Raw genomic sequence first — 27,509 nt, forward strand, 5'->3', positions numbered from 1 at the left:
ATTCCGGGAATCCCGGGATTGAACGATTTTCAATCCCAAATCCGGATTGAAAAAATGCCCTGGAATTGGCAACCCTACTCTGTATTAAATTGCTCTAAGTGCGAAGTTCTAGGTTTTATATGGGACTCACTGCAATGCTCTAAGTTATATGTCGGTTATTGCAATGTTTAACAAGGATAACCGGCACCGTGTGCTGCACAGTGATCTTACACTGACTGGGGGATAGAGGTGTTGCAGCACACTGTATCCGTGCCAGGCTCATTGTGACAGTACATGTGTGAAGGTCTGATTCTGCACCCATACCTGGTGCCTGGACGCTCAGCTCTACCCCATGCTGCTGCCCAGAGCCGTAACTAGACTTTTTGGTGCCCTGTGCCAGAAAGAGCATTGGCGCCCCCTCATTTTTCAAAGGGACATAATGCACCCAAAAAAGGGCCATGGCTTCATGGGGAAGGGCCAGGGAAGAGATAGGAGAGGCCAGGAGATGCTGGGGATGTAATAAGAGGAAGCTACAAGCAAGAATGATAATAAACAGAAATTTGACAGGCCCAAACAGCGCCCCATGATCTGTGGTGCCCTGTGCGATGGCACCGGCCACACTACCCTAGCTACGGCCCTGCTGTTGCCTGTATGGTGTATATAGAGTGAGATGTTACATTTGCAGCTGCACCACAATGTTACGTCTGCGGGTTACTCCAGCTGTGCCTGAGGGACGTCATTCAGCCATTAGGGACACCAAGATTAAATTATATCTTGGCCCCTCAAAAATGGTGTGGAGACCCTGCCGCTGCTTAATGACGCCATCGGAGGGGGTGACACCTTGATTATAGAGCAGCTCGGATGGTGTCACCTGGTGCGGCCTGCTGCCCCCCTTGTGACTCCACTGGAATTAGAAATTATTTTAGGCAGCAAATACATACTTAGGGCCTGATTCCTGATTCTGCATTACTAGCTGTATTTGTAGGCAGCCTCAGAAGCCTGATTTACTTCTTTATGCTCATGGGAATCCATGCAGTTCGTGTGTGTGCAAGTAGTAACCCCTGAACCTGGCAGCACTCCCTGTACCTGGTAAGTCACCACTAGACCACCAGGGACGTTTTGTTGCTATTCTAATTATGTCAACATTTCCTCAGTGTCGACATGCTGCATATTAACATTACGACTATTTACATTTTTATGTCGCCATTATGAATATTGACAAAATATACCACACCCATTGCAGCTATCACATTTACTTTTTATTCCACATTTATCTTTATTTAATATTCGAAAGAATAACAGGACTGTATCTACCCACCAATACACAGCCTTCCTGCTTGTTTTCAGCCTGGCTGCTCAGGCAAACCACCATTTTTATTATTATTATTATTATTATCCTATATTTATATAACTCCGCCAATTTGACGTCAGTATTATCAGTCCCCATTGGAATTTACAGTCTAAATTCCATGATACATAAGTACACGCACACACTAGTGTAAATTTTCTCAGAATACAATTGACCTCATTTTAAAAGATCCACACATGGAGCTAATTATTTCACTTTGATTCTGTGAGCAGACCTGGAAAACCTGAACTTTTTGGGGTCCTGAGGACCGAGTTTGAGAACCAGTGTCTTAAGGTTTGCCTCCTGCTGATCTGCCCTTCCTCAGCTCCTACACTGAACCCCATTAAATTAAGCTATAGACTGGTAGATCGTAGTGGATGGTAGTTGCATAGGTGCAATTTTAAAGACTTTTTCAGCTCAGGTAGTGGTCACCCCCTGCACCCCTTGGTTATACCACTGTTGCCACACATAACAGAAAGGTGCATTCACTGCGTTTGGCAATAAACCCATTTTGCATGTGCATATTTCACTTCAGTGGGGAAGTACATTCCTAGTTAATCTAATAAATCTGGGTAGGTTCCCCCACAATAGGCTGAGGCACTTTGATTTCTGTGAAATCTGTATCAAAGTGAATGCCTGGATCATCTTGCCATTTTTTAAAGAAAAAACAATGCATATTATCAAGCCACTCTTGTACAACATTCTTTTTCTTCAGCAGTTCTGTAGGAAGATACAGTTTATGTAGGTGGTAAGCCATTGCCTACACAGTCTGGGTTATTCGCAGCAAAGCATGTTATATTCTTCAGGGAACACTAGTGATGGCCTATTGTCCATTATGCTCGGCACCTCAGGAGAGCCAACGTCAACCATTAGCAGCACAGTGGGCCCACATATGCAGTCAGCAACAGCACCTGGAGGCTTTGATATCTAGTTATGGAAAGGGGCTCAAAAAGCAAATTATTTTTCCCCAGCATCGATCAATTGTCGTCCATTCAATTTTCACATGAATCCTTTTAAACAGAATGCCAGAAAATGATGAGTAATTTTTATTCTTAAACAGATTAAATACATTGTGTAGGGATGTCTGTAACATGAATTTATTGTGTCTTTTTTGGCACTATAGACAAAGCAATATCATTCACCATCAGCCATTCCCGAGAGCAGGTCGCTTTATAGAGCTTTTATGTAGTTAACGAAAACCCATTTGCGCCATTAGTATCTTCTCTAGTAGAGCAGCTTGACACCTGAGGCTTGGCCTAGAGCGGTGACAGGGAGGTGACCCAAATACGCTGCATCATTATGCTGAACTATTCAGAACTGCAGCCAATCTTATATGTTATATATCCCTGTAGAGATATGCTTGTTGGTTAGTGTTCTGTAGGAAAATGTCCATCTGGTTATCGGTTGCCAGTTGCAGTGATGACCATATAGTATTGATGTGGATGGAATTCATTGCCAAGCATTAAATCCAAAACATTGCCTCCATTTAGTTCAGGTATATGAACCCTTCCTGACTCACTGCCTGTTGGCATGTTGCGGGACATTTTTATACTAATGCACAGGGAACTGTGCAAAATAAAGGTAGTTCTAAAATCCATGTTACAATTAGCAAACAGCCCGATATGGGAAACAGTCGGGAAGCCGATGGACGGAAACCCGACCGCCGGCTACCCGACTGTATAATCCCGGCTAGGGTTAAATGACAGGCATCGAAATCCCGACGCCTGTCATTTTCCCCACGCGTGGAGACCGACACCCGGCTTACCGATTGAAGGTAAGCCGGGCGACGGGCGCGGACAGCTGTGGGGGGGAATGTTAGGTTTAGGGTTCACGGTGGGGACTTAGAGTTAGGCACCCCCCCGGGATGTTAGGGTTAGGCACCCCCCCCGGGGGACTTAGGTTTACGTGGCGGGGTGGAGGGGGGGTTAGGTTTAGGCACTTAGAGGAGGGATTTGGGTTAGGCACTTAGGGGGGAAGTTAGGGTTAGGCACCCCTAAGGGAGGGTTAGGGGGTAGAATAGGTTAGTAAGTACTTACCTGGGGACGATCGGGATTTTCACCCGTGACGGGCTGCCGCTGTCGGCGGTAATTCATACTGACTGCTATAGGTGACAACACTTTTTAAATAGTCAACTGTGCCTTTTTTTTTTTTAAATTACACTGCGTTTAAGGTACTTTACAAATCTCATTAGATGTGCATCAGTTTACATTTTGATGTTAATGTGCTGTGCTTGGATGGTCCACTTAGAGCACACCATGATGCTTGCCTACTGTTCTCTCCATCCGCAGACTAGAAATGCACCCCGGTGTGGGGAGGCAGAAAGGTCTACAGACGAGAAAATATTTTTTTTCTCCTTTTCTGCAAACTAATTGTATCCACTTACTTTTTGTCTCATTTTTATTTTCATTTGTCAGACATGTATCAAAAATAGGTATAACCAGTTTCTTAGAAGCATATGTTATTCACTTTACTTAACTGCCTATCTTTTGTGCTGGAGATCTGTGAACAGACTAGGAAATGACCTGAAGACGCAGTTCATGGTATAAAGTGTTTAGGCAAATTTCACTATGAAGTCTGACTCACCTCAATTCACCTATGCTCTCCTGGGGGGTTTTGTACACAAGCGCTAGTGTCCCCACCAATTGTCTTGGAAGCTGCTGGGCACAGAGTGGTCCAGACTCAGGAAATAGGTAGTATAGAATTAGGGTTTCGTGTCCAGCGCTAACCTTATAAGTAAATGAGTGTGCGATCAAGTATATCTTACAGATGTACATGAAACAAAATATGTTAAAAAATGGATGTTTAATGTCAATATTGAAAAAGGAGTCACAATGCTCCTGTTAAAAAGGTAAATGTCCATAAACCACAATGATGTTCTGTTGTTGATCCTGGCTCTTATTAGGTAGGTAAGAAGGCTCCTTTAGGGTGCCTCTTTCGGTATGGCACAACTGTGTGTCTACGTGTCCCCATGCTCTTGCCACTGGGTGTTTATTGCAGTGAGTAGGGCGTGATAATGTGATTGGCCCACACACTTTTGGTGGTGAACCACATGATTAAGTCCGCCCACCTTGTGACAGAAAAATGCTCTTTGGAGATTTGCTTGCTTTATCAACAGTGCATGAGCTCAACCCTAATTTGTAAGGCAACTATAGATAATTGCTAAGGAGATTAAAGTCAATGGAAAGTGACAGTTTAAAGACAGGTTAAGATGTAAATGGCACTGTTATATTTTAATGCCTTCCATGCATTACCATGAATGCATCCCTAATAAAAAGTAATTCTGCATTTAAGTAGCATAAATATTGAGTCAATTTGTACAAATGAAGAAAAAGGGTGGTGTCGTACAGGCACTTGGAATGCTTACCCTCATACTACTTTAATAGCTCCATGTTGACACATTGAAGTGAAAGGGGTATACTAATTCCCTGTCACACTGGTGTAATAATGCTGAGAAAACAAACACTAATGACCTGTCAGCATGAAGTAACTGGAACACTATGAATAATGGTGCTTTTCTTCTGCAGCAGGTCCATGTTAGAAAGCAGGTGCTTCCGGGGCCAGCTCTAACATTAGTAGAAGTTAGTAGATTGCCTTGACCACCAGTGGTTAGGAGGCAGCTACATCACTGTAATGAGTGACATAATGTCTATTATCCGGTGATTTTAAAGCCCCAGAGGTGCCCCACACAGAACATCAGTCATTGATATGATGGAGCAGCAGCTGAAGCTCTTTTATGTCAGTGATACATGGGAGTGTGGCGCTTGGCTGTGATGTCACCAGAGGCTGGCGCTGCAGAGCCATAAAAATCAGAGGGAAAATGGTGGTGGGCCATTTTCCCGGTTAGTCGCACATGCGCAAAAAAAGATGTCCCCAGGAATAAGGCGCGGGTGCCATTTTCCCTGAGACCTGCGCATGTGCAGCAGATTCTGGCATTAAGCCAGCTACTGCTCTGCCAGAGAGGAGGGGGCCCAAACTGAGGCTGCACACGGGCCCCCTCCTCTCTTAAAACATCCCTGTCTCCCCCTAAGCAGGTAGAATCTATTGTGAGCTTCACATAAATACACTAAGTATATTGGTGGATTCATAACATGGTAATGCTGCCAGTGGTAGAGCAGTAACCCTATTAAGTGCAGACTCAGCTTTTTGACCTGTATCATTTGTCATATTGTGGTCACTGTCCTTCAGTTGCTGCATTGGAGTGGAATGGTAATACTTTTCTTTATAAGAGAACTGTAGTAAGTATGTGGTAGTATTAAGAATACAGAGGGTCTATTTGGCGCGCCGACAGCAAAGGTGTATGAGGCACATTTGTATGTGTGTGAATATTGCTGTACCATGGTACTAATACCTGTACCTTATTTATCGCTCCAATTTTAAAGACCCATAGGGATTTTAAGAAACACATATTTAAATGAGGTATTGACATTTTTTTTTATATTTATTTGGGTCTTCTTGCAACAGAAGCTATTGGTGGTCCAGATACAAATTAGCCATTCTGTTTTATGCGCAAGGTGATCTACACTGTAATACAAAAACAACATTACTGCCGAATAAAAATATGTCAGTAACAGTAACCTGGTAAATACTTTCAAATAAGACACTGTCGCAAAATCACATTTCTTTAGTAGCTTTCCTGTAGTGTTTGCTCCTACCGATATGCAAATCTAACCTTTCAGATATTTTATCCAATAAACCCAGAGGCCATAGTTGCATAAAAATGTTTACTAAAAGGCTTTCTGTTGTATAATCTATTGATTTAATATATTTTTGACTTGAGTAGAATACTAGTATTACCCAAAAGGCTATGATGAAAATCTCAGCATATACTTATATAATAAAATAACTAGAATCAAAGCTAGAGGCAATAGGCACACACATTTTAAGTGTGTATTTGGTGACTATTGCGTGAATGTAATGGAGTAGGCATTTTCACAACTAAATTCTGGTGATTTTGCCCTCCAAAACGCTCTATGTAACAACTGTCGATTTAGAAGATAAAAAAGCAAACTGCCAGCGATGTGTTTAAAACCCACTTATCAATGGTGACTTGGGCTAGAGCACAGGTTCACAAATTCAGTCCTCAGGACCCCAAACAGTGCATGTTTTCCGGGTCTCCTCACAGAATCACAAGTGAAATAATTAGCTCCACCTGTGGATATTTGTGTCAGCGAGAAATGACTACACCTGTGCAGTTGCTGGGTGACCAGGAAAACGTGAACTGTGTGGGGTCCTGAGGAGCGAGCTTGAGAACCACTGGGCTAGAGCATCAAGTTTGAAAACACAACAACAAAGAAACACAGATGATCAATGAGTGAAAATGAAGCTAGATAACAGGCAGACAGCCAATCTGGGCCCTTGTCTTATCTCCAAGATAAGACATAGGACCTGATTCAGACTCGCTCGTTCGCGGCCGATATTTCCAATCTGCGCATGCGTATGCATCCCAATGCGCTTGCGTTAACCACTGCGAGTGGTCTGGAAGGGCTCACTCGCCTAGCATAGACAGCCCATCTGAATGAGTGACAGGAGAGGCTGTTTGTGGGCACTACTAAAGGGGGAGTGGAGGTGCGAACGCAGGTGTGCCTGAGTGTTGCAACGTCATTTCAGAGGCGTGCATAATTAAAAGGCAGCATCATAGTTCACGTCACTTGGTGGAATTTCACACTGAAGTGCTCGCAGTGCTTGCGGCAGTTTATAGTCAACCTTAAGTGCTGCGATCGCATTCGATGGTGCTCGATGTACCATTGTTTTTAGGCACTTCCAGGAGATGTCATACACAAGTGGGCGTTTTAAGAATGGATGGTGGGCGTTTACATACACGAAGTGATCGCACGCCAAGACATAGTGGGCATGCTTATGTCTTGCCTTGCGATCGCTTGCCTTGCTGGGTGTGTGCCAGATTTGCATAAGCTAGAAGCGAGCGATCGCATCTAGCGAGTGGGTCTGAATCAGGTCCATAGCCCACAAGGGCCTCCCGAGCTCCTGAGCGTCCATCCACAAGCTGTTTATTAATTACTCCTGTCCCAATACTGAAATGCATACTGACAAATCAAATGTGTAGTTTTTTTATTTGATATATAGACTAAAGATAATTTTGCTTATAACAACAAATCTATAAGGATAATTATTGTAAACCCGCATCATAAGTTTATCAAAACATTGAAACTTACTTTTAAATATATTTGTACATGACACAATTATGCATAGAATTTTAATTCAGGTAGTAAAATGTATCTTCCACTATTTATTAATTATAATATTTCTCAAAGAAGAATGACTAGCAGTGTATATATGGAGCTTCAGGCTTTGTAGAGACTTTTGGCAGTTTGTACTTTACCCCAAGAACCTTTGACATTTTTGGACTCACTGCCCCAGGTATCCTGAGATTGCTCACACATAGACCTGTTACTGTCTCAGCTGACTCCAGGCAGCTATCATTATGTTTCTGATGAAGTGTATCATACATATAATTTTAGTCTAGCCTTGATATTATGCTCCTAATTTGTACAGTATGCCTCCAAATTCTGCAAGCTCTGACTATTCACAGCCTACGTAGCAGGCATTTGGCAGCTACAAGTGCTACAGGCATTCAGTAAACAGCCATGATGAAGAGTTTCTCTCTTTAAAACATTTGTAAGATGATTTTTTTTTTTAAATAATAAAGACCTAGAGGAAAATATATTGTGTTCCTTCTACAGCTTATTTATTTATCTCCCCCACTGACCTTTTCAGCTTTGAGTGCCTATTACTTATCTTCTTTTGTCTGAAGGCTGTATGTTCATTGCAAATTAAAGATTGAAATGAATTTGTTTGGTTTATTTTTTTAATAGGGTTCAAGGTAATAATAATATCCTAAGTAAATAAATATTGAGGGCCAAATTCAATTAAAGGCGAAAAGCCGCATTCGGTGAAAAGTTTTCATCGATTTGCATTTTTTGCTTGTTTTCAAAGTATCTCCGTATTCAATTCCCGGGAGTTTTCACCTAGGCGAAACCTCTATAGGCAAAAACAGGCGGAAAAGTTTCTCCAGGAAAAGGCAAGAGAAAAGAAGGGCAAAATACATATTTTGGGGTACAAATGTGGGGACATGGTTCAGAAAACTTTGGACTAAGAAAACTAATGACTAAGTCAAAAAAATTTTCTTAATTCACCCCAAAAAAGACATGTCATTTTTGGGGCGAAAATTTAGAAATTGGGTAAAAAGTAGTGGGCCAGGTATTTGGGGGGCTATAAGGTTGAGATAGGTGTTTTTAAGATTGCACGAAGCTACAGCAGGTGTATTTTTTAGATTTTGTATATCTTCACTTTAGAGACACCAAAATATACTAGTACCCCAAATTTATCTGCAGTACTTTTTTTTTGTCAAAAAACATTGCATTATATAATTTTTTTACACTTACCATTTGACTCATTTTAAGACCACTAAATACTTTTATTAGGGCTATTAATACTTTTCTATATTGATTTCCAGGTTCGGTGAGGCTTTTTTTGGGGTGCAGACTGATTTCCCCAAAATATGCTGTTCTTTTCGCTAGTTTCGTTATTAAATACATTCACCTATTCGCGTTTTCGCCTGTTTTGGAATTGAATACAGAGATAGATTGGGATGCATATGTCGACCACCCCCGCGTCCAACAAGCAAATGAGGCGAAATCATAGCGCTTTTCGATGTCCTCTGATTTTCGCGGCTAATTGAATTTGCCCCTTAGTTGGATATATAATTGTGATATTGCAATATTCAGGTAATGAATTACTATATTTTTAAAACACTTACTGAAGTACCCGTAGTTGCCCAGGCTTAAATCTTTAACTTATTAAGTTTTATTATGTAATGTTGTCCAAATCCATCCAGTAGAAGGCCCAGAACAGGCTCCTTGGGTCAAAGTTCTGCCCGGTGCACTCCATCGTGAGGTCTGACCGGGACCCCAACCACTCCATTAGGCATCCCACACTAATTGCCACCCCTCTGTGAAGTTTTCATCCAAGTTTTCATTCATCCAGTGGAAGGCCCTGAACAGGCTCCCTGGGTCAAAGTTCTGCCCAGCGTACACCAACGGGAGATCTGACCGGGATCTCAACCCCCTACTATGTCTTCTGGAATCCTATGTTACCACTCTGTGAAGTTTTTGTCCAAATCAATCCAGTGGAAGGCTCAGAACAGACTCCCCGGGTCAAAGTTCTACCCAGCTTACACCAATGGGAGATCCGACAGGGACCCTAACCCCTCTAAAACAGGCCAGGATCCAAATGGACCACCTCACGTTGGTTTCATTCCAATTGGTGCAGGGGTGTCCGAATGCATAACTGGACAGACAGATAAACAAACAAACAGACCAATGCATTTTATATATAAGATCATTTTTATAGATGGTTATAGTGGATTTAAGCAACATTTGGCTCTCCAAGTGTTATGCATATCTCTCAACATTGAACAATCAGGACTTTTGAAGCCATTCTCCCAATGGGATGTAGTCAGCATCCTGACAATCAGGATGCCAATGGTTACAATACCGACAGTGGCATCCCGACTGTCAGAATCCCAACAGATTGCGGAGGTAAGTATTAGGGTCTAGGGGAGACACGGTTAGGGGGAGGGTTAAGGTTAGGCACTAGAGGGAGGTTTAGGGTTAGGCTGCAGGAGGGGAGGGTTAGACTGCTGGACAGGAGGGTTAGGGTTAGGCTGCGGAACTGGAGAGTTAGGGTTAGACTGTGGGAGGGGTGCGTAGGGGTTATAATACTTACAGAACTCTATCGGGATTCTGACTGTTGGGATGACCCTGTCGGTATTCTGACTGTCGGCATTCTCACAGTCGCGATCCCATAGCCAACCCCTCCCAAAACATATTAAGCACAAACTAGATTACTAGATTTGATAGTCTCAAAGTCCAATCTCACTTTCTTATGGACATTACATGGAAATACTTTTTCGATAGACAGAGATATTTGACATAGCTTTATATACATAAGAATGTTCTCTTGTCAAGGGAAATGTATTCAAGTTGACAAGCCTGTTTGTGCCATCCAATCAAAGAAAACCAATAACTAAACTATCTCGGCTGGTTTGACCTCAAAATTTAAAGTGCCACTAATAATAAGTGCAAAACACATTTGCATTTAATATTAATGGCACTTTATATTTCAAGGTGAAAACCACCACTTCATAAATATACCCCCTGGACACATTCTAAATCTCATTGTGTAGGCAGCACAGATGGTATAATGTTTAGCATTGCTGCCTCACAAGTTTAGTTCCCACCACGACCCTAGCTATATGAAGATTGTGTATTCTCCCTGTGCTTGCGTGGGTTTCCTCCAGATACTTCGGTTTCCTCCAACATTCCAAAAATATACAGTACTGGTAGGTTAATTGGCTACTGACATACAATTTCCCTAGTGTGTGTGTGTAGGGGATATAGATTATAAACTCCACTGGGGCAGGTACCAGGGACGGCACAATGCAGTAAGCATTGCAGGGGGCACCAGGATGGAGAGGGGCTTTATCCACTCCGCTGCAATGGCGTTTTCTTTTTTGTAGCTTTCTCTTCTTTGAGACCTTGTATCTTCTCTCTGAATCTGACCACACATCTCTCCCTTTCGCTGCCAAACCACCTCCCTGTCAGTCACATTCTCCTTAATTTAACACATTTCCAGTGGTACCTCTAATCCAGTGGCTCTCAAGCTTGGTCCTCAGGACCCCACACAATTCATGGTTTCCAGGTCACCCATCAGGAGCACAGGTCCACGTGTAAGGTGTCTGACTACAATATAAAGGTGCCCACACACATAGCGATCTGCACACGATCAGCCGATGTGTACGATTTCCCTTGAAACTCTCCCCGGCAGCTCTGCACACGATCTCCACATGATCTGCAGACGATTTGGTGTCCAATCTTCATACGATCTCTCCTGTATCCAGACTTTCACAGTGTATCGGGTCCCAGATTGTCAGATCTGACCTACTGCAGCAGGGACGCACATCGCATCGTGATCGCAAGTGGGGACTCACGATTCACTCAGGATTTGGCCATATTTTACACGATCTGTCGTTTCAATGTGTCGGAATCGGCCAGATCGGGTAAAATATTGCTGTGCAGGGCCAGATTAACAATGAGGCGGATGGAGCTACAGCTCCAGGCCTCCACATAAAAATAGGCTCATCATCATGGAAGGATGATAATGACCAGCTGCCTAGCTGGCCACACAGTTGCCATAAATCATAAGTATTAAACAATGATTTCTAGGTTACTCACAAAATTATGATTTTTTTGTATTTAGGTAGACAGTGTGGCTGTACACACCCACTTGGCTCTTGCCACACCCACAGAGCATTGGTCACAGCTACCTTGCTTCTTACATTAGGCCCTTGAACATTTTCAGCTCCAGGCCCATGTGGCCCTTAATCTGGCCCTGTTGCTATGTGTGTGGGCAGCTTAAGTGTTCATGGGTTCTAATTCTGGGTATGACAGAGGGCTGTCTATTTTTCTTTAGTCAATATAGGTGTTATATAAATGTGCATATATAGCTCCTATGGGCAGGGTCCTCCTTCCTACTGTCTCACAGCCAGGGGCATATCTATAATGGGAGCAAGGTGTGCGGTGCAGGGGGACCCACACCACACACCCTGCACCCATATAGTTTCATACTTACCCGTCCGTCGTCACCAGCGTGATGCTCCGCAGCATTGGGCCGGCATTGCAGAGCAGCAAAAATCACTGAGAAGATAACGGTGGCCATTTTCCCGGGGACTCTGCATATGCGCAGTACTGCTGTCCCTGGGAAAACGGCACGGGCACCATTTTCCCGGAGACCCGTGCATGCGCTCTAGATTCTGGCACTAAGCTAGAATCTACTGCTGCACCACCCGCCGCGGCACCGCACGAGAGAGCAGGGAGCCCGCATTGAGTCTGCACAAGAGCCCCCTCCTCTCTTAAAATGCCCCTGCTAACAGCCCTCTTCTCGAGCACTGTATTATAATGTAATGTTCTGTGTACCCTATACTGTCCTACTATTGACATATGTACGGCGCTGTGGACTTCTGGAGCCTTATAAATAAAATATAATAATAATAAATAATGTCCTTTGCAGTCAATGCTCTGGTATCTACAATGGCACTGACCTAAAGAAAACTTTGTTATTGATTATGTCATTGAAAACATGAGCCATTTATGGAAAATGGTAGCGCTGCCTGTAACGACTAATCAGAATCTCACTTTTATTCCTAGCGAAGTACAGAAAATAAAAGTAAACTTATGGTTGGATACTACTGGCAATGCCACTTTTTCTCTTTGCTCCAGTTTACCTAATTGTTCCCAATTGCAGTTTCAAGTCAGCTGTAATTCACACACATTTGTGTTTGTGTTCTAGGACTTTGCAGATTCCATATATCAGCTGGCAATACAAAAATTCCAGGAGCTTACAGAGAACTTCTCAGTGTGCACACGTCACAAAGCCCTAGCAGCCATCGTTATGACCAGAGGTAAGGTTATTTACAAAGGTCTTTTTTTACCACTGTGAATTCACTCAGGTCAGAACAGTAACATATCTTCATATTGCTTCTGGTTTACTAGTTCTAGCAATATGAAGTTAAATCATTCCTATTCACACCTTCCAGGCAATTTTTCTAATATAAAGAGATTTTACAGCAGGACAAAATGTGTTCACTTGTTATTGACATAATGATGCAGCGGCAGCGAGTTCATGAATCACATTCATTTTTATTTAGTTATCACACTGTAATGCAACATCATACACAGAATATTTCAGGCATGGATTCCCTGGGCAGCTGAGCTTACACTATAGTTTTCGGTGCCCAGGACACATTAACACAAAGTAATTTGTACAAGCTCACAAGGAACTGGCATTGTAATTGGGATCTCCAGCAAGTTTCTTAATGTTGTTTTAATGTAGTCAGTGCCCTTAAAGCTATACTAGTAATATATTTTACTAACGTGCATGTGAGATTCTCTGGGGTCTAGTTACTAAGCAGTGTTAGGAGACAGAGTGAAGAGTGATAAGTCTTTGATTAGGTGCCAGCCAATCAGTTCCCAACTGTCATTTTTCAAACACAGCCTGTGAGATGGCAGTTGGGAGCTGATTGGCTGGCACCTTATTACTTTCTTATCACTTTTCACTCTGTCTCATAACACTGTTTAGTAACTAGTCCCCTCTGTCTCTGCTTCTCACAGCACCAGCTGAGAACCAGTAGGGGAATTTCACAAGTCCTCCAGCTCACAGGCAGGGTCACTTCATTAACATCAGACAGAGTGGCAGTGGGGGAGGGGAAAGGGGGGGTGACAGAGTGGTGGGGGTGGCGGGTGGAGGGGGAGGGGGTAACAGGTCAGAGGGGGTTAGGACAGAGCTTCACCAGGGGCACAGTGGCTGGCCACAGAGGCAGCTGGGGCACCGGGCAGTCAGCTGTCTGACCCGGCATATGTTTTGTCAATGTACTAATATATGCTCTCAGGGCACAGGGTCACACAGGGAGCTGGGGCAGAGTTTCTCTCTCCTTGGGCCCGTGTTTGGATAGCTGTCAGTGACGGAGGTGGGGAGAGCAGGGAGAAGGCATGGAGACAGGAGTCTTCCCTGCTCTTCTGCCCTCAGGAAGCTCTTTACACTATCCTGAGATGGCATATTTTTTCTTAGAAGTGAAACAGAAAGCTAAGAAAAGCTGAGCTTTCCATGCTTCTATGAATCGCTCTCCCCATACTACTGTACGGGGAAGCGATATCTACACTGGTCAGGGCCAGTGTAGATATTGTTCTGAGATTTATTCACGGTAACCCCTTCTGTGAATAGGAGGTGGCAGTGAAAAGCCCTGTTATCACTGATAGAGGGCTTTTCACTGCTCGATGAATAGACCCCTTTGTACTTGCCCCCATCCCCTCATAGCACCTCAGCTCACAACTCCCTTCCACCATTATTATAAGATCGTCAGATTATTGATTTGGCAGTTCTGTGTGACAGAGACAGCAGTGCTCTAAGAAAATGGCGGGAAATATTTTCCTAGGTGGTAATGCAGCATTAACCACTGAGCTACTTCGTTCTGACAGATTGTAAAATTGGAGACTATGCTTATGAGTCTTTTAGATGTAAAAGGATAATATGTTAAATGTTCTGAAGTATGGGGATAGCATGCTAACACCACTCACTGCACCACTGTGCTGCTCTGACTATTGATGGGTTTGATATACTCACATAAAAAGTTGTTGTTTTATATATTTGTGCTGTTTGTTGCAGTTGTGTCAAAAAATACCTACTGTACCATTTTATATAATAACATTGCACCCCAGCATCTGTTTGTACATTAAGACGAGAGTGTACTCTATCTATCTATCTATCTATCTATCTATCTATCTATCTATCCTGTATATATGCCGATGGATAGATAGAAAGACAGAAAGAATTCAGCAAGAAAATGGTGTTTGTTCTATTTTATTTTATTTTCCTACAATTTTGTAACTATGATTTACCACTTCCATCAGAACACCCTGACAATATCAGAATTGAATTTCACAGGGCATGGGAATATAATAAATGCCATCCATTTCCACTTAATGTTGATTTACAATGTTTCTCGCTTTAACAACCATAAAATGCTCCTCAGTACTGCTAGTAATGTCGGTGATGCAGTGTATTGTAATAAATGTTTGCTGGGTAAAGTAAAAGTAATGCATATTGATTATGGGACTGATTTGTAATTTATAGGTTACTTTCTGAACTTATAGGATCTCTAATAGGATTGTACAAGAAAGCTAATAGATGTCCAGCATACTGTACGTTGTACCCCTGCAACCTCACTTCCTTACATTTACTGTACATTTATGAGAGACATGAAAAGGTGAAAATTTAAGGCAAATGTGAGACCTGATAGATATGCATATAGTACTTATAAACATGACACATTGGGGTAAATTTACTAAGAATCGAGTTTGGTCGAGTTTTGTTTGTTTTTTTATCTCGATTTGCATCGCCGAATCTTGGGTGATTTTCCCGTTTTTCTTCTCTGAAATGTACTCTTAAGTGAGTTTAGGTGAAAGTGAGTTTTCCGATGAAGCAGATCGAGATATCTCCCCCGAGTAGCAAGTTTAGATGACTTTACTCACCTAAGATTGCAGGGTTTCCCCTTGCAAAACTTTCCCGAGCTAGCAGCCTGCACATATCAGTGAGATATGTGAAGGCTGCTTGTGTGTTGTACCTGTAAAAAATGGGTTAAATGTTTTAAAAAAAAATGACATAGGGTCCCTCCCAAATGCATAACCAGCCCCGCACTGGTCAGCCAGTCCTGGTTCCAAAAATTATGGGGAACAAAACAAGTAGGTTTCCGGGGTGTAATGCCACAGCCAGGAGACCCTATCACCAGGGCTCCATGGCCAAAGCATTAACACCCCAAGCCATTCAGGCCAAGCCGGGGATCTCAGGGAAGGTGGGGAACCCCCAAGAAGGGGTCCCCCCTTTCCCGAAACCCCAGGCTTGGTCTGAAGCCTGGGCTGTGGGTATGGGGGTAATAAAGTGTTACATAGTAGTAAACTATTGTATTTTACAGTGGAACTACAGGTGCCAGCATGCCTGCCCTTTGGCACTTGGCGAACTACAAGTGCCAGCAGGCAGCCGGCACCCGTACCTTCACTGTAAAATAAATAAATAACCTGTCCGGGGCTGGTTATGCTTTTGGGGTTGGACCCTACGTCATTTTTAAAAAAAAAATTAACCCTATTTTTAATGTTTACAGGCAGAAACATACACAAATCACACTGATCTGTGGATGTTTCTGGCAAACTCGCAGCTCCGGAGGTGAGTGTTTAAAACTTCAATGTGGCAGAGAGTTTGCTGTCATCTCGATTCTTGGTAAATTTGCAAGCTGTATATTTTAGGTAAAAAGTACTTCCGAGTTTGCCCGATGGTGATAAGATTCGAGTTTGCGATCTCACCCGAGTTTTAGGACTGAAAAGAGAAAACTCTCTTTCAAACTCACCAGAGTTTGACTTTAGTAAATTTGCGAGATGAAAAACATGCCTAAACTCACCAGAGATTGTCATCTCGATCAGACTCGATTCTTAGTAAATTTATCCCATTAAGTTCTATTTGACAAAAATGCTACATAGATACAATTATTAGTGTACCTGAAGCTAATGGTTTTGCTTCTGATTTCCAACGAAAGCAGACTTCATAGGAATCCCGGAGCAGAGAAATGTGGGGAGTTATGTGTTTAGCGACAAAAAGTACGTTCCTTGACAAAACCTTTTAGTGAAACGTACGTCGGCGCTATAACAAGCTGACCTTGGGCACTATTCCTGTAAATGACTGTTGAAATATAAAAATGTTGTTATGTGAATTACACCGTTTATTTTAGATGTGATACTAAGTTACCAAAGGTACCTGAGACGCGGCTACAGCACGCTCGGGTCCACGAGGTAATACTCTCATACCAGCGGTACTAATATGCTGATCACGAATGCACAGTTTGGGAAGTTCGAATACTAATTCTGGATATTACTCCTATGAATGAGTGTCGGCGATCATATACTGATCTTGGGCATTGTTTCTACCATTGATTACTAATGTTTAAAAGTTATGTGTATCACATTATTAAAACGATACTTAATTACTTAGTGTATCTGAGACGCGGCTACAGCACGCTGGGATCCGCGAGTTATTAAGTTCACACCAGCAGTACCAAATATGTTGAGCATGAGTGCAACCCTCCATTAGGTTACAGCTTAGGAGACCAATATTAACCTTGGACACTACTTTTATCAATGAGTGTTATATGCATCTGAGATGTGGTCAGGGCCGAAACTAGGATTTTTGTCACCAGGGGCAAGACAGTAATTTGGCGCCCCCATGTAATTCCCCCTGCAGTAGTGCCCATATTGTAATGCCCCCATAGTAATACCCATATGTTAATACCCCCATAGTAATGCCCCTGTAGTGCCCACCATACAGTAATGCCCCTGTAGTGCCCATGCTCCCATATTAATGCCCCTGTAGTGCCCATGCTTTCATAGTAATGCCCCTGTAGTGCCCATGCTCTCATAGTAATGCCCCTGTATTGCCCATGCCCCATAGTAATATCCCTGTAGTGCCCTTACAGTAATGCCCCTGTAGTGCTTATGCCCCCACAGTAATGCCCCTGTGATAATGCCCCTGTAGTGCCCATGCCCCAATAGTAATGCCCCTGTAGTGCTCATGCCCCATTAGTAATGCCCCTTATTGCCTATGACCCCATAGTAATGCCCCTGTGGTAATGCCCCTGCCCCCATAATAATGCCCCTGTAGTGCAGCTTATTAAAAAAAAAAATACTTACCTTGAACCCCGCTCCTGCATCCAGCGTCGCGTCCGGTCCGCCGGCTGCTCCTTGGAACTATGGGGGAGATGTCATGACGTCTCCCCCATAGCGCCCGTGGGGAGAGCCGGAAGCTGGAGTTCGGGAGAGAACTCCAGCCTCCGGCTCCGGCTACACCGCGTCGCTGCAGAGAAGGAGCCGGGCGCCCGCTGGTAATAAATATTATCAGCGGACGTCCGGCTTGGAGCCTCTCTGCAGCGCCGGGCTGGAGGTCACTGGCACCAGGTACAGCGGCTCACCCGGTGCACGTGCACCTCCAGCCCCCCCCTAGTTGACGTGGTTACAGTAAGTTCGGGACCACGTGCACTTAATTATCCGCAGCGGCATCATAATGCAGGCATAGTTCTGTATGGAGGTACAGCTTGACAGGCTGTTTCAAACATAGGTCCACATTATACAGAGCTGTGTTAGTGGCCAATATATACAGATGCCATTATCGGAGTGACATCAATTTAGATATAATATATATTCATTGTCAATACTTGTAGTGTGCAAACAACACAATTGTAGTAGACTTATTTGGTTTGGTTTCTTTTTTACATTGCCATGTGGTGATGATCATATTATGACAAGTAAGGTGACGCTGTGATTAGAACAATTATGTAACCACTTTATGATACATTAACACAGTGAAAGCTTATCAATTTATTTATAAGACTAAGTAGTGTCCTAAAAATCGATTTTCAACAGTCATACTAATTAAAAGAGGCATGAATACTCTGAATACAATATAATTATTTATACATAGGATTTATAGTTGCTCTAAGTGTCAACTTATTTATTTTATTCACATTTTTCTCAACTTTCGTCACAAATTTGTTTCTATCTTTTGATTTTATTGATATTTCACTATATTAAGGTCTTAATAATACTAATAAAGGTTATATTTTATTTATAATACAGTACTCTTTTGTGCGCCAACATAGGACATTCTTTTCCTTCCCCTCTTGTGGAATTTGTGTGTTACAATTATTAGTGTACCTGAAGCTAATGGTTTTGCTTCCAATTTCCAACTAAAGCAGACTTCATAGGAATCCCGGAGCAGAGAAATGTGGGGAGTTATGTGTTTAGCGACAAAAAGTACGTTGCTTACTTAAATTTACCTGCAAGGTCATGGCATGTGAATCAAATTTTAATTTCTCTACAGATCTTAGTAACTATGTTGACATCTCAAGCATATCGAATGATGAGCTAACAGAAAAATCCAAGAATAACTATGCAGGATATGTTATCTCTATGTTAGCATCTTGCTCCAGTTATGTACTGACTAATCATCATATGTATTCCTGTTGCTCAAACTAGAGCAGAACTTCAGCTGGCATTAACCCTCTGTAACTGGAAGAAATAGCAGCGAATTAATTTGTACTTCTCTGTGTTGAGAATATAGAATGGTGCGTCCATAAAACATTACATGATCCTGGGCACTTAGGTTTGTATAGGCAGAAGAAATCGCTCACTAAGAGCACCTGTAAGAGGAGCCTTGGCACTTAAATGTGGACTTTCAACAGGGGTTACTACATCTGCGCTGTCACTACAGTGGTTATAGGCAACGGGATGGGAAATAGCACATTATCTCCGCATGGGGAATGTTTTACTGCAATCTTTGCACATCTATCTCCAGAACTGCAGGAGGTGCTGCCAACCAAACCAGCTCAATCAGAGCACTACGGACACAACTTTGCTATATCTGGCATTATTTGAAGGTATTGGCCCATACACAAAGCTTTGTAAAGACAAGATTAACTAGCCAACAGGTTTTATGAATTAAAACGGGAATTTGCACATTTAAAAAAAAAATCTCCCAACTGTAAATTAAAATATTTGCAAATTATTATTCATTCATTTTCTGCTGTCTCCTGATGGGAAAATCAACCAAACATACAGTATATTAAAGTTGTTTCTGACCTATCTACTATTTTCCCAATATAATTTTTTTTTACCTTTTTACTTTGCTGTAATTTTTTATTAGTGGGACTTTTGACAATCCTTTTTGATCATCTTTGAATGCCCCTTATGCAATATCCCCTGTAGTAGTGCCCATTATGCAGTGCTTCCTGTAGTAGTGCCCCTTATGCAGTTCCTCCAGAAGTAGTGCCCCTTATGCAATGCCTCCTGTAGTTGTGCCCCTTATGCAGTGCCCCCTGTAGTTGTGCCCCTTATGCAGTGCCCCCTGTAGTTGTGCCCCCAGTACTTACCTCTTTGTATTGCCGGCTCCATGCTGTCAGGGCTCCCTCTCCTGCTGTCGCTGCCACTGATTGGATCCAACTAGATCCAGCAGGAGCGCAGGCTCCTTACATCGCGGGTGATGTCACCCGCACACTGCATCACTGGGAACACTGGCCTCTGAAGTGATCAAAGGCTTTTTTAGCCTCTGATTGCTCCAGAGGCCAGCGTTCACAGTTGCAGTGGGGGTCTGCGGGGACCGTTGTACTGTCGAGCTGCATCAAAACAACAAAAGAGCTGCATGCTGCTAGAAAGCCACGGGTTGGCCACCACTGAACAAGGGGATAAATATGCTTCACATTTTTAAACCTTTTTGCAATTCTTCACAATTGTTGTAATTGCCAACAAATATAGGCCCTCATTCAGAGCCGTACGCTCTGAGCAGAGCGCACGCTCTGAATGAGGGCCGCCCTCCATAAAAATGGAGCGTCCTCCTGGACGCACGTATAGCTGTGGGTCACCACCCACAGCCTATACGAGCGTGCAGTTTGATGGCCGCGATGGTCGTGACCATCGCGACCATCGAAACTGCGAGCCGGAGCCTGCGGTTGAGGTTTTCAACCGCAAGGCCCGGAGTGATTTTGGCTCTATCAGAGCCAAAATCACTCCCACTGACATCACTAGTGATGTCAGTGGGCCGGCTTCTGACGGTAGGCGTTCCCTTGGGAACGCCCCCGTCAGGGAGGCACGCCCCCAGCACGCCCACCAAAGGGGGCGTGCTGTCAATCAACATCGACAGCACGCCCCCTTTGATCAGACACAACGAGTGAAGGACTTTCCTTCGCTCGTCGCGTCTGGCGCATGCGCACGACGGAGCTCCCTCCGTCGTGCGCATGATCAGTGCAGACCTTCGACCCACTTGCGAGCGGACAGCCGCTCGCGAGTGGGTCTGAATCAGGCCCATAATGTTAGGACACACTTCTGCCATTAAAGCTGTGTTTTGTTAGGGAGTAGCACTACCACCTTTTACGAAGTGGTAGTTCAGCTTTAAATCGCGATTAAATATTGACTGTATTTTAACTAAATCATTAATTCTTAGGGGGCTATTTATCAAACCTTGCAGAGAGATAAAATGGAGAGAGATAAAGTGCCAACCAAACAGCTCCTGTCATTTTACAGATTAAATTTGAATAATGACAGTTGGGAGCTGATTGGTTGGCACTCTACCTCTCTCCACGTTATCTCTCTGCAAGGTTTGATAAATAGTCCCCTAAGAATTAATGATTAAATTAAAATACAGTCAGTATTTAATCGCGTTTTAAAGCTGAACTACCACTTCTTCTATCTCTCTCAATTTTATATCTCTCCAAATTTGATAAATTCCCCTTAAGTCACTTTGGAATTAGAACATATTCATATACTGTATATACATGTTCCTGATGTTATCGACTGCAATATTTTATTATTGGTGCTTTGCGAAACAAGTATCCCCATGAATAAACAAACATACAGTATATGTAAAAATGTAAAAAAATAATAGCACAATGTAATAATCAACACCTATATAGAATGTCTTAGGGTCTCAGGGTTATCAGCCATAATACAGTAGACAACCTCCAGAGAGCTACCTCTGCCACATATTATAGTACTATTAATATGGACCTGACATTAGCTGGATTACCCCAGCCTCACCCCGATATATATGTACCCTGTGCCGATGCTTCTCTTGTCCTGGGCTGTTCCGTCTCCCGTTGCTACAGTGAGGATTACAGTGTGACTCACTCACTGTGACTGACTGATTGACTGTCTGTACTAGTGCTGTTCTGCCCATGCTACTGTACATTCCTGCTTACTTCTAGCTGTTATCACTGTTTGTCTGTCTGCAGCCGATGAGATCTGACACTCTACAGCTGAGTACACACCTATACAATCATACTTCAGATGTGATGGTTATTATTATTAAACCTTATTATTATTAACAGTTACTTATATAGTGCCAGCATATTCTGTTGCCATTTACAAATGGGAAGAAACAGTAATAAAATAAGACTGGGTAATAAAAGACAGGCGCAGAGGTAAAAGCACCCTGCTCACAAGATTACAATCTATAGGGAAATAGTTGTTGATACACAAGGATAGGTGCTACCTATTGCATAATGGTCCAGCCAGATTGCAGAGGTTCTTGGTGGGTTGTTTCATCCAGTCACACAGGAATGTTGGCCAAGGTTCAGGTGAATGTGAAAGTGAAGAAATAGAAAATATGTAAGTGTTAAGTGTGGACTGTATAGTGTACTTACAGTTCCACTTGTGATATAAAGCCAAGATGTGCATGCTACGTACACACCATTACAACCTTCCATGCGATCAGCAATCCTGATCTCACAATACCATCTGCTGAAAAGCTTGTGACTCTATACACACTCTACAGTTATCAGGCTACGCTGCTGCCAAAGCATTGGACAGAATGGTTGGTAGTTTGTAGACACTTCCTGATTTTCCTGACATAGGACCATCCTGTATGATGAATTTTAAGAAAAACCTAATATCAGATCTTCAGATGCTACCTGTTTTCTAGTGATAAAACATGATTTTAGGAGCGTACACACTCTTCAAATATCTAAAGAACAGGTCGGGATTGCAAGATCAGCCCGATAATTGTATAGGTGTATACCCAACTTAGGATTTACTAAATGAGGTGAAATATCCCATTTAAACTGGCATGAGACTTGACAGGATAACTGTTAGCAGTTTGTATAATAGTAATAAGTTGCTTTGATATTAAAAACTTTTAAAACATTTGATAATGAACCTTTTATGGGCATAAATATGTATGTCATTTGGTTTGAACCACTGGACCTTTGAGAAGTGCTCTCCAGTGTTCCATTCTAATTAGTTACCCCCAGCTCCCACTGCTCAATACTCTAGGGGAAGGCCCACATGCTTTTCATGCCAGGCTTGTAGCCTCTGAGTGGATAGGCATACTTGTTTATGCAGCCCACAAGAGCCCTTTGCTCACCAGCCTAGAGTTGGATTTTACTTCAGCAGAAGGATCCCACACTCGAGGCCTCGCTATGGAAACCAGTATGGGTTGTCTAGCACTATGGCTAGTCAATGACTTGGGGAGCATCTGTGGTGCCTTCAGGGAATTTAAAGAGAATTCGAAGACAATAAGTGGTGTTCTTCATCTCTAAAACCTATATGTGTGTGTGTATATATATATATATATAAAAAAAAAATATATATATATATATATACACACATACAATATATATGTTATTATTATCCTTTATTTATATGGCACCACAAGGGTTCCACAGCACCTTACAATGTACATAGAAAACAGTGACTAAACGTTGCAGGACAAGGACGTAGTTTATAAACATTGCTTCAATCGTGGTTATAATACTCAAATAAGCAGCAGGGCGTCAAAAAAAAACAATTTAGGTGCCGTAGTAGGGAGTATAGATGAAACTCGGTTTAGTAGTGATTGTGCCACCCTGGAACAAACAGACAGACACAATGATATATATATATATATATATATATATATATATATATATTAGTCCCAATAGTCCGCACTCACATACCAACAAAATTCAGCAAAGGGGCGCACTAAGGTAACAGGCAGTCCCTGTACCAATAGAAAAAGTTATGGTCACTTGGGCCAAAAGAGGGCACTCACCAGTATAAGTAAAATGAAGGCTTTATTGATTCAACAGGTGTATCATAAGTCGACGTTTCGACCCCTGAGGGTCATTGTCAAGACAGTCCAAAAAGGCATCAGCACAGCATGCAGTCAATAGGTTCACTGTCTTAGCCTCCCAGTCTCCCTACTATAATTGAATAATAAGCAATTGAGTACTAAACAGGAAGGAAATGCCATATAAGGGTGAAGCATATGGACCCTAGTATGTAGTATCTAGTTGAACAATAAGCAATAGAATACTAGACAGGAAGGAACTGCCAAATAAGGGCAATGCATATAAACCCTAATAGGTGATAGCTGATAGAATAATAGACAATTAAATACTAGACAGGAAGGAAATGCCATATATGGGCGATGCACATAAACTATGATAGGTAGTACCACTTTGAATAATAGACAATTAAATACTAAACAGGAAATGCCATATAAGAGCAGTGCATATAAACCAGTAAATGTAAACTTTTAATAATACTGCATGAAAATCTACAGGTCACACTCAAACACTGTTCCAAAGTGATGACCGACAAAGTTAACAGAAAAAAAGCAAATATATACTCTGCTATGGACACAAATGGTATATTGGAGCATAAATACAAGTGATGGTAAAGTCGGACGGCAACACTAAGGTATAATAATGGTAACCACAGCAGTCCACCTATGGAGAGATGTGACACTAAAGGGAGCCCAGGAGGGACCAATCACCATAGCCAATCAAGGTGATTAGAAGACAGTAATAACAACAGAAGTGTAGGCAAGACAGCCTACATAGTACATATATGAAAAATAATAAACTGTGTCTGTACTTCTCAGTGTACTAAGCAGACTGGCGAGCAAAATAATCAAAAATAGGAAAAATGGTGAAAAAATAAAAAAATGGTAAACGTCCAATATTGAGGAAACAAATGTGGAATAAAACCATGAACCAAAGAGACCTCAATTAGATCAGTATTACTGCAAGAAGACACTGAGTGTGTTATTTTCATTTAGTCCACGTGGTGCCACCGTATCGAGCTTATGGATCCATCGTGCTTCCAATTTCTTCAATGATAAATCACGATCCCCACCCCTAGGTGGTTTAGGTACGTGGTCAATTACCATGCAGCGCATTGTGGCAACCAGATATCCCATTTAGAGAAAGTGTTTAGCCACAGATTTATCTGTGACCCCTGTCTCTAAGGCAGTTCTAATGCCTTTTTGGACTGTCTTGACAATGACCCACAGGGGTCGAAACATCGACTTATGATACACCTGTGGAATCAATAATGTCTTCATTTTACTTATACTGGTGAATGCCCTCTTTTGACCCAAGTGACCATAACTTTTTTTTTATATATATATATATATATATATATATATATGTATATGTGGTGTCCGTTAGTCTACTTTTAGGATGATTGTTTTTATCAATTCCCCTACTTAAAATATCTGAATTATTTTCTATACGTACATCCATCTTCAGTCTATCTCAATTCGTCCTATCAAGTGGCTAGAACTACCTATTAATTTCCTCTTACTAATTTACCACTAATTGTCTCCTTAGTTTGAAATATTAATAGGCTTTCAGTGCATTACAGCTCATTACAATTAGCCTCTTATTAAGAATGCATTTACTGGGCTGCAAAATTAAAAGAAACAATACAGAATGCCAGTACCTCACTTACTACGCACATTGCATTGCCAAATTCCATCTCCCTCCCTCAAGCAAGCATCACATTATCATTGTGAACAAGACAAGGGAGACATTTAAACACTATTTTCCTATCTGCCTTGATCGATCTTGACAGTTTAAATGCGTCCAGCTAGTCTTTATCACCTTGCCTTCTTTTCAAAGTGTGGCATTGAAATGTCCGCTGTAATCATTGCAGGGTGGGGGAGACATCTGAGTAGATATTTTTCTGTGCCTTGCATTAGATTATTTCGGCAGCTCCTTTGTATTGCTGACAATCACACTAGTATAAAAACCACGCGGCTAGTATTTTATTTCAATGTATGTAAAGTGACATGAGGGATAGCAGCAGGGACACATGGCGCCTGGAATTATTGAATAAAGGTTTCGTGCTGAGATAAAAAAACTAAAAATATATAGTTTTGTGCCCAATGAGTATGGTGGTTTTATACTGTGTCACCCTAATGCCGTGATCATCAGGACATGAAGATTTAGGGGGATTTTTTAACTGTGAATTTTGTTTTTGCCAGGGATTATTAAGCAAATGCTTACTACAGCTATTGTCATGATGATACTGCTGCCAATATGAGATTACAGTTTGGACACTGCAATTTATATACTAAAACAAGGGGTATGGTATATATGGATATATGATATAATCCATTTTTGCAATATATACACTTGCATGCAAACATTTGCACAACCTTAGTTAAATTACATATTTCACTCTATTTCTAAGTGAAAAGGTGTTCAAGCTATGCAGAATTGCGCTATTATTATTGCTATTTATTTGCTGAATTTAACAGACTGAACATTTTTTATTTATTTTAAAAAGTAAATGCAGAACATGCAGAAATATGGACACCCATCTAGTTTATCCATTAATACTTTAAGGCCTCAAAACATGAATGACTCAATACTGCCTCTGCTATATAAGTCTATCCCCTTTCTACGCTACATTACGATCGGCAAAAAATTAAAAAGTATAAATATATATATAAAAAGTATTTATATAAAAATACATATATAAAAATACATATATAAATATTAAACAGCATAGCATCAGTAGCCAGTATTCCATGACACTGTCCCATGCCACCTTGCTGCTGCTATTCTGTTACCATGTGCCAGTTTTATGGTTCCTGGCAGGTAAAAGGTTCTGTGTTGTGGTGATGTGATGAGAAATGGGTAGAGGGTGTCCTGTTCGTTGTGAGCGGTGTACTTAGAACTTACTTCATGCTATCCTCCAAAGATACTTTATTTATCATTTAAGTTCTAAAACTACTGTAGATTTGTTTTTGCCCTCAAGAAATTTTTATACATTCTACGTTTGGAATCCAGTTTCCACTCATGTTTTCTAAAGGGAGTTGGGATTTACTAATATGGTCTTTGGAACCACCAGTTTTTATAAAGCAGTCCTGAAACTAAGGGTAATGTGTTGCCTATTATTTTAGGGTCTGAGCACCCTCATACATATATACTCCAAATAGTGTTTAATTGAGAATTAGCACATAAGATTAAGACTGGCAGTGAAGGCTATATTATATGGGAGATATGTGAATTTTTGGACAAAGACAGAAAGAAAGGCACTCAATGCCAAAATAAAGTGCTTCAACATTAAATAAGGTAGGAAACACCATGCAAACTTGCAAAGTATTATATTTTTGTCTCTTAATATTTAAATTAATCAAATAAACAACGAAATCTGAAGCAAATAGAAATAGTGTACTTTTATAGGTCACATGTCACCATAAGCTATTTTTCTGACACAAAATGATATAGAAAATCAGGGAAACTTGTTTGCTATTCATTTCACACATTACATCCTGTTATTGACTTCTTACATTATTGATCCCATTTAATCAGTTTCCACCTGTGGTTGTCCAGTCATCTCCCACATTATCTTGCTCACGTCCAGTCACTGGCCTGTAAAGTACCTCACTGCAACCCCTTTAATTTAGGTTCAATCATATCACACCATTGTTCAATATACTTATGTTGCTAAGTTTAAGTTGCAAGAGTAGCAAAAACTGTAATAGTATATTCATTATGCTGAATTATAATGTACAGTATAAAGGGCAACTGAAAGAGAACAACTCTTCTATAATTTCCATGTTCGCACTGTCTTCACCTTCTTGGACACATCTTGAGAACGTATGTCAGAATGGGTGAGAATGTTCTGTGAATGTGGTTCACACACAAAAACATCAGGTCTGGGGAGAAATGTGCATCATCTGGTCATAGGTGAGAAAACATCCAAATGTTTTCACACTTCTATTTTGACATGTTTGATGCTGGAATCTC

The 27,509-nt window shown here is 41.7% G+C and overlaps 1 protein-coding gene across 1 annotated transcript in view; it reads left to right on the top strand.

Annotated features, from left to right (window-relative positions):
• The window catches only part of ADARB2 (adenosine deaminase RNA specific B2 (inactive)), a 639,738-nt gene that overhangs the window by 496,984 nt on the left and 115,245 nt on the right, over positions 1-27,509 (top strand). The window contains exon 5 of the mRNA XM_088462717.1: positions 12,692-12,803. Coding sequence (XP_088318843.1) covers positions 12,692-12,803 — 112 coding nt within the window. The remainder of the gene's footprint in view (positions 1-12,691; positions 12,804-27,509) is intronic.

This window comes from Taudactylus pleione, unplaced genomic scaffold (genome assembly GCF_031769625.1).
Source record: "Taudactylus pleione unplaced genomic scaffold, aTauple2 ptg000053l, whole genome shotgun sequence".
In the NCBI taxonomy this organism is placed as follows: domain Eukaryota; kingdom Metazoa; phylum Chordata; class Amphibia; order Anura; family Myobatrachidae; genus Taudactylus; species Taudactylus pleione.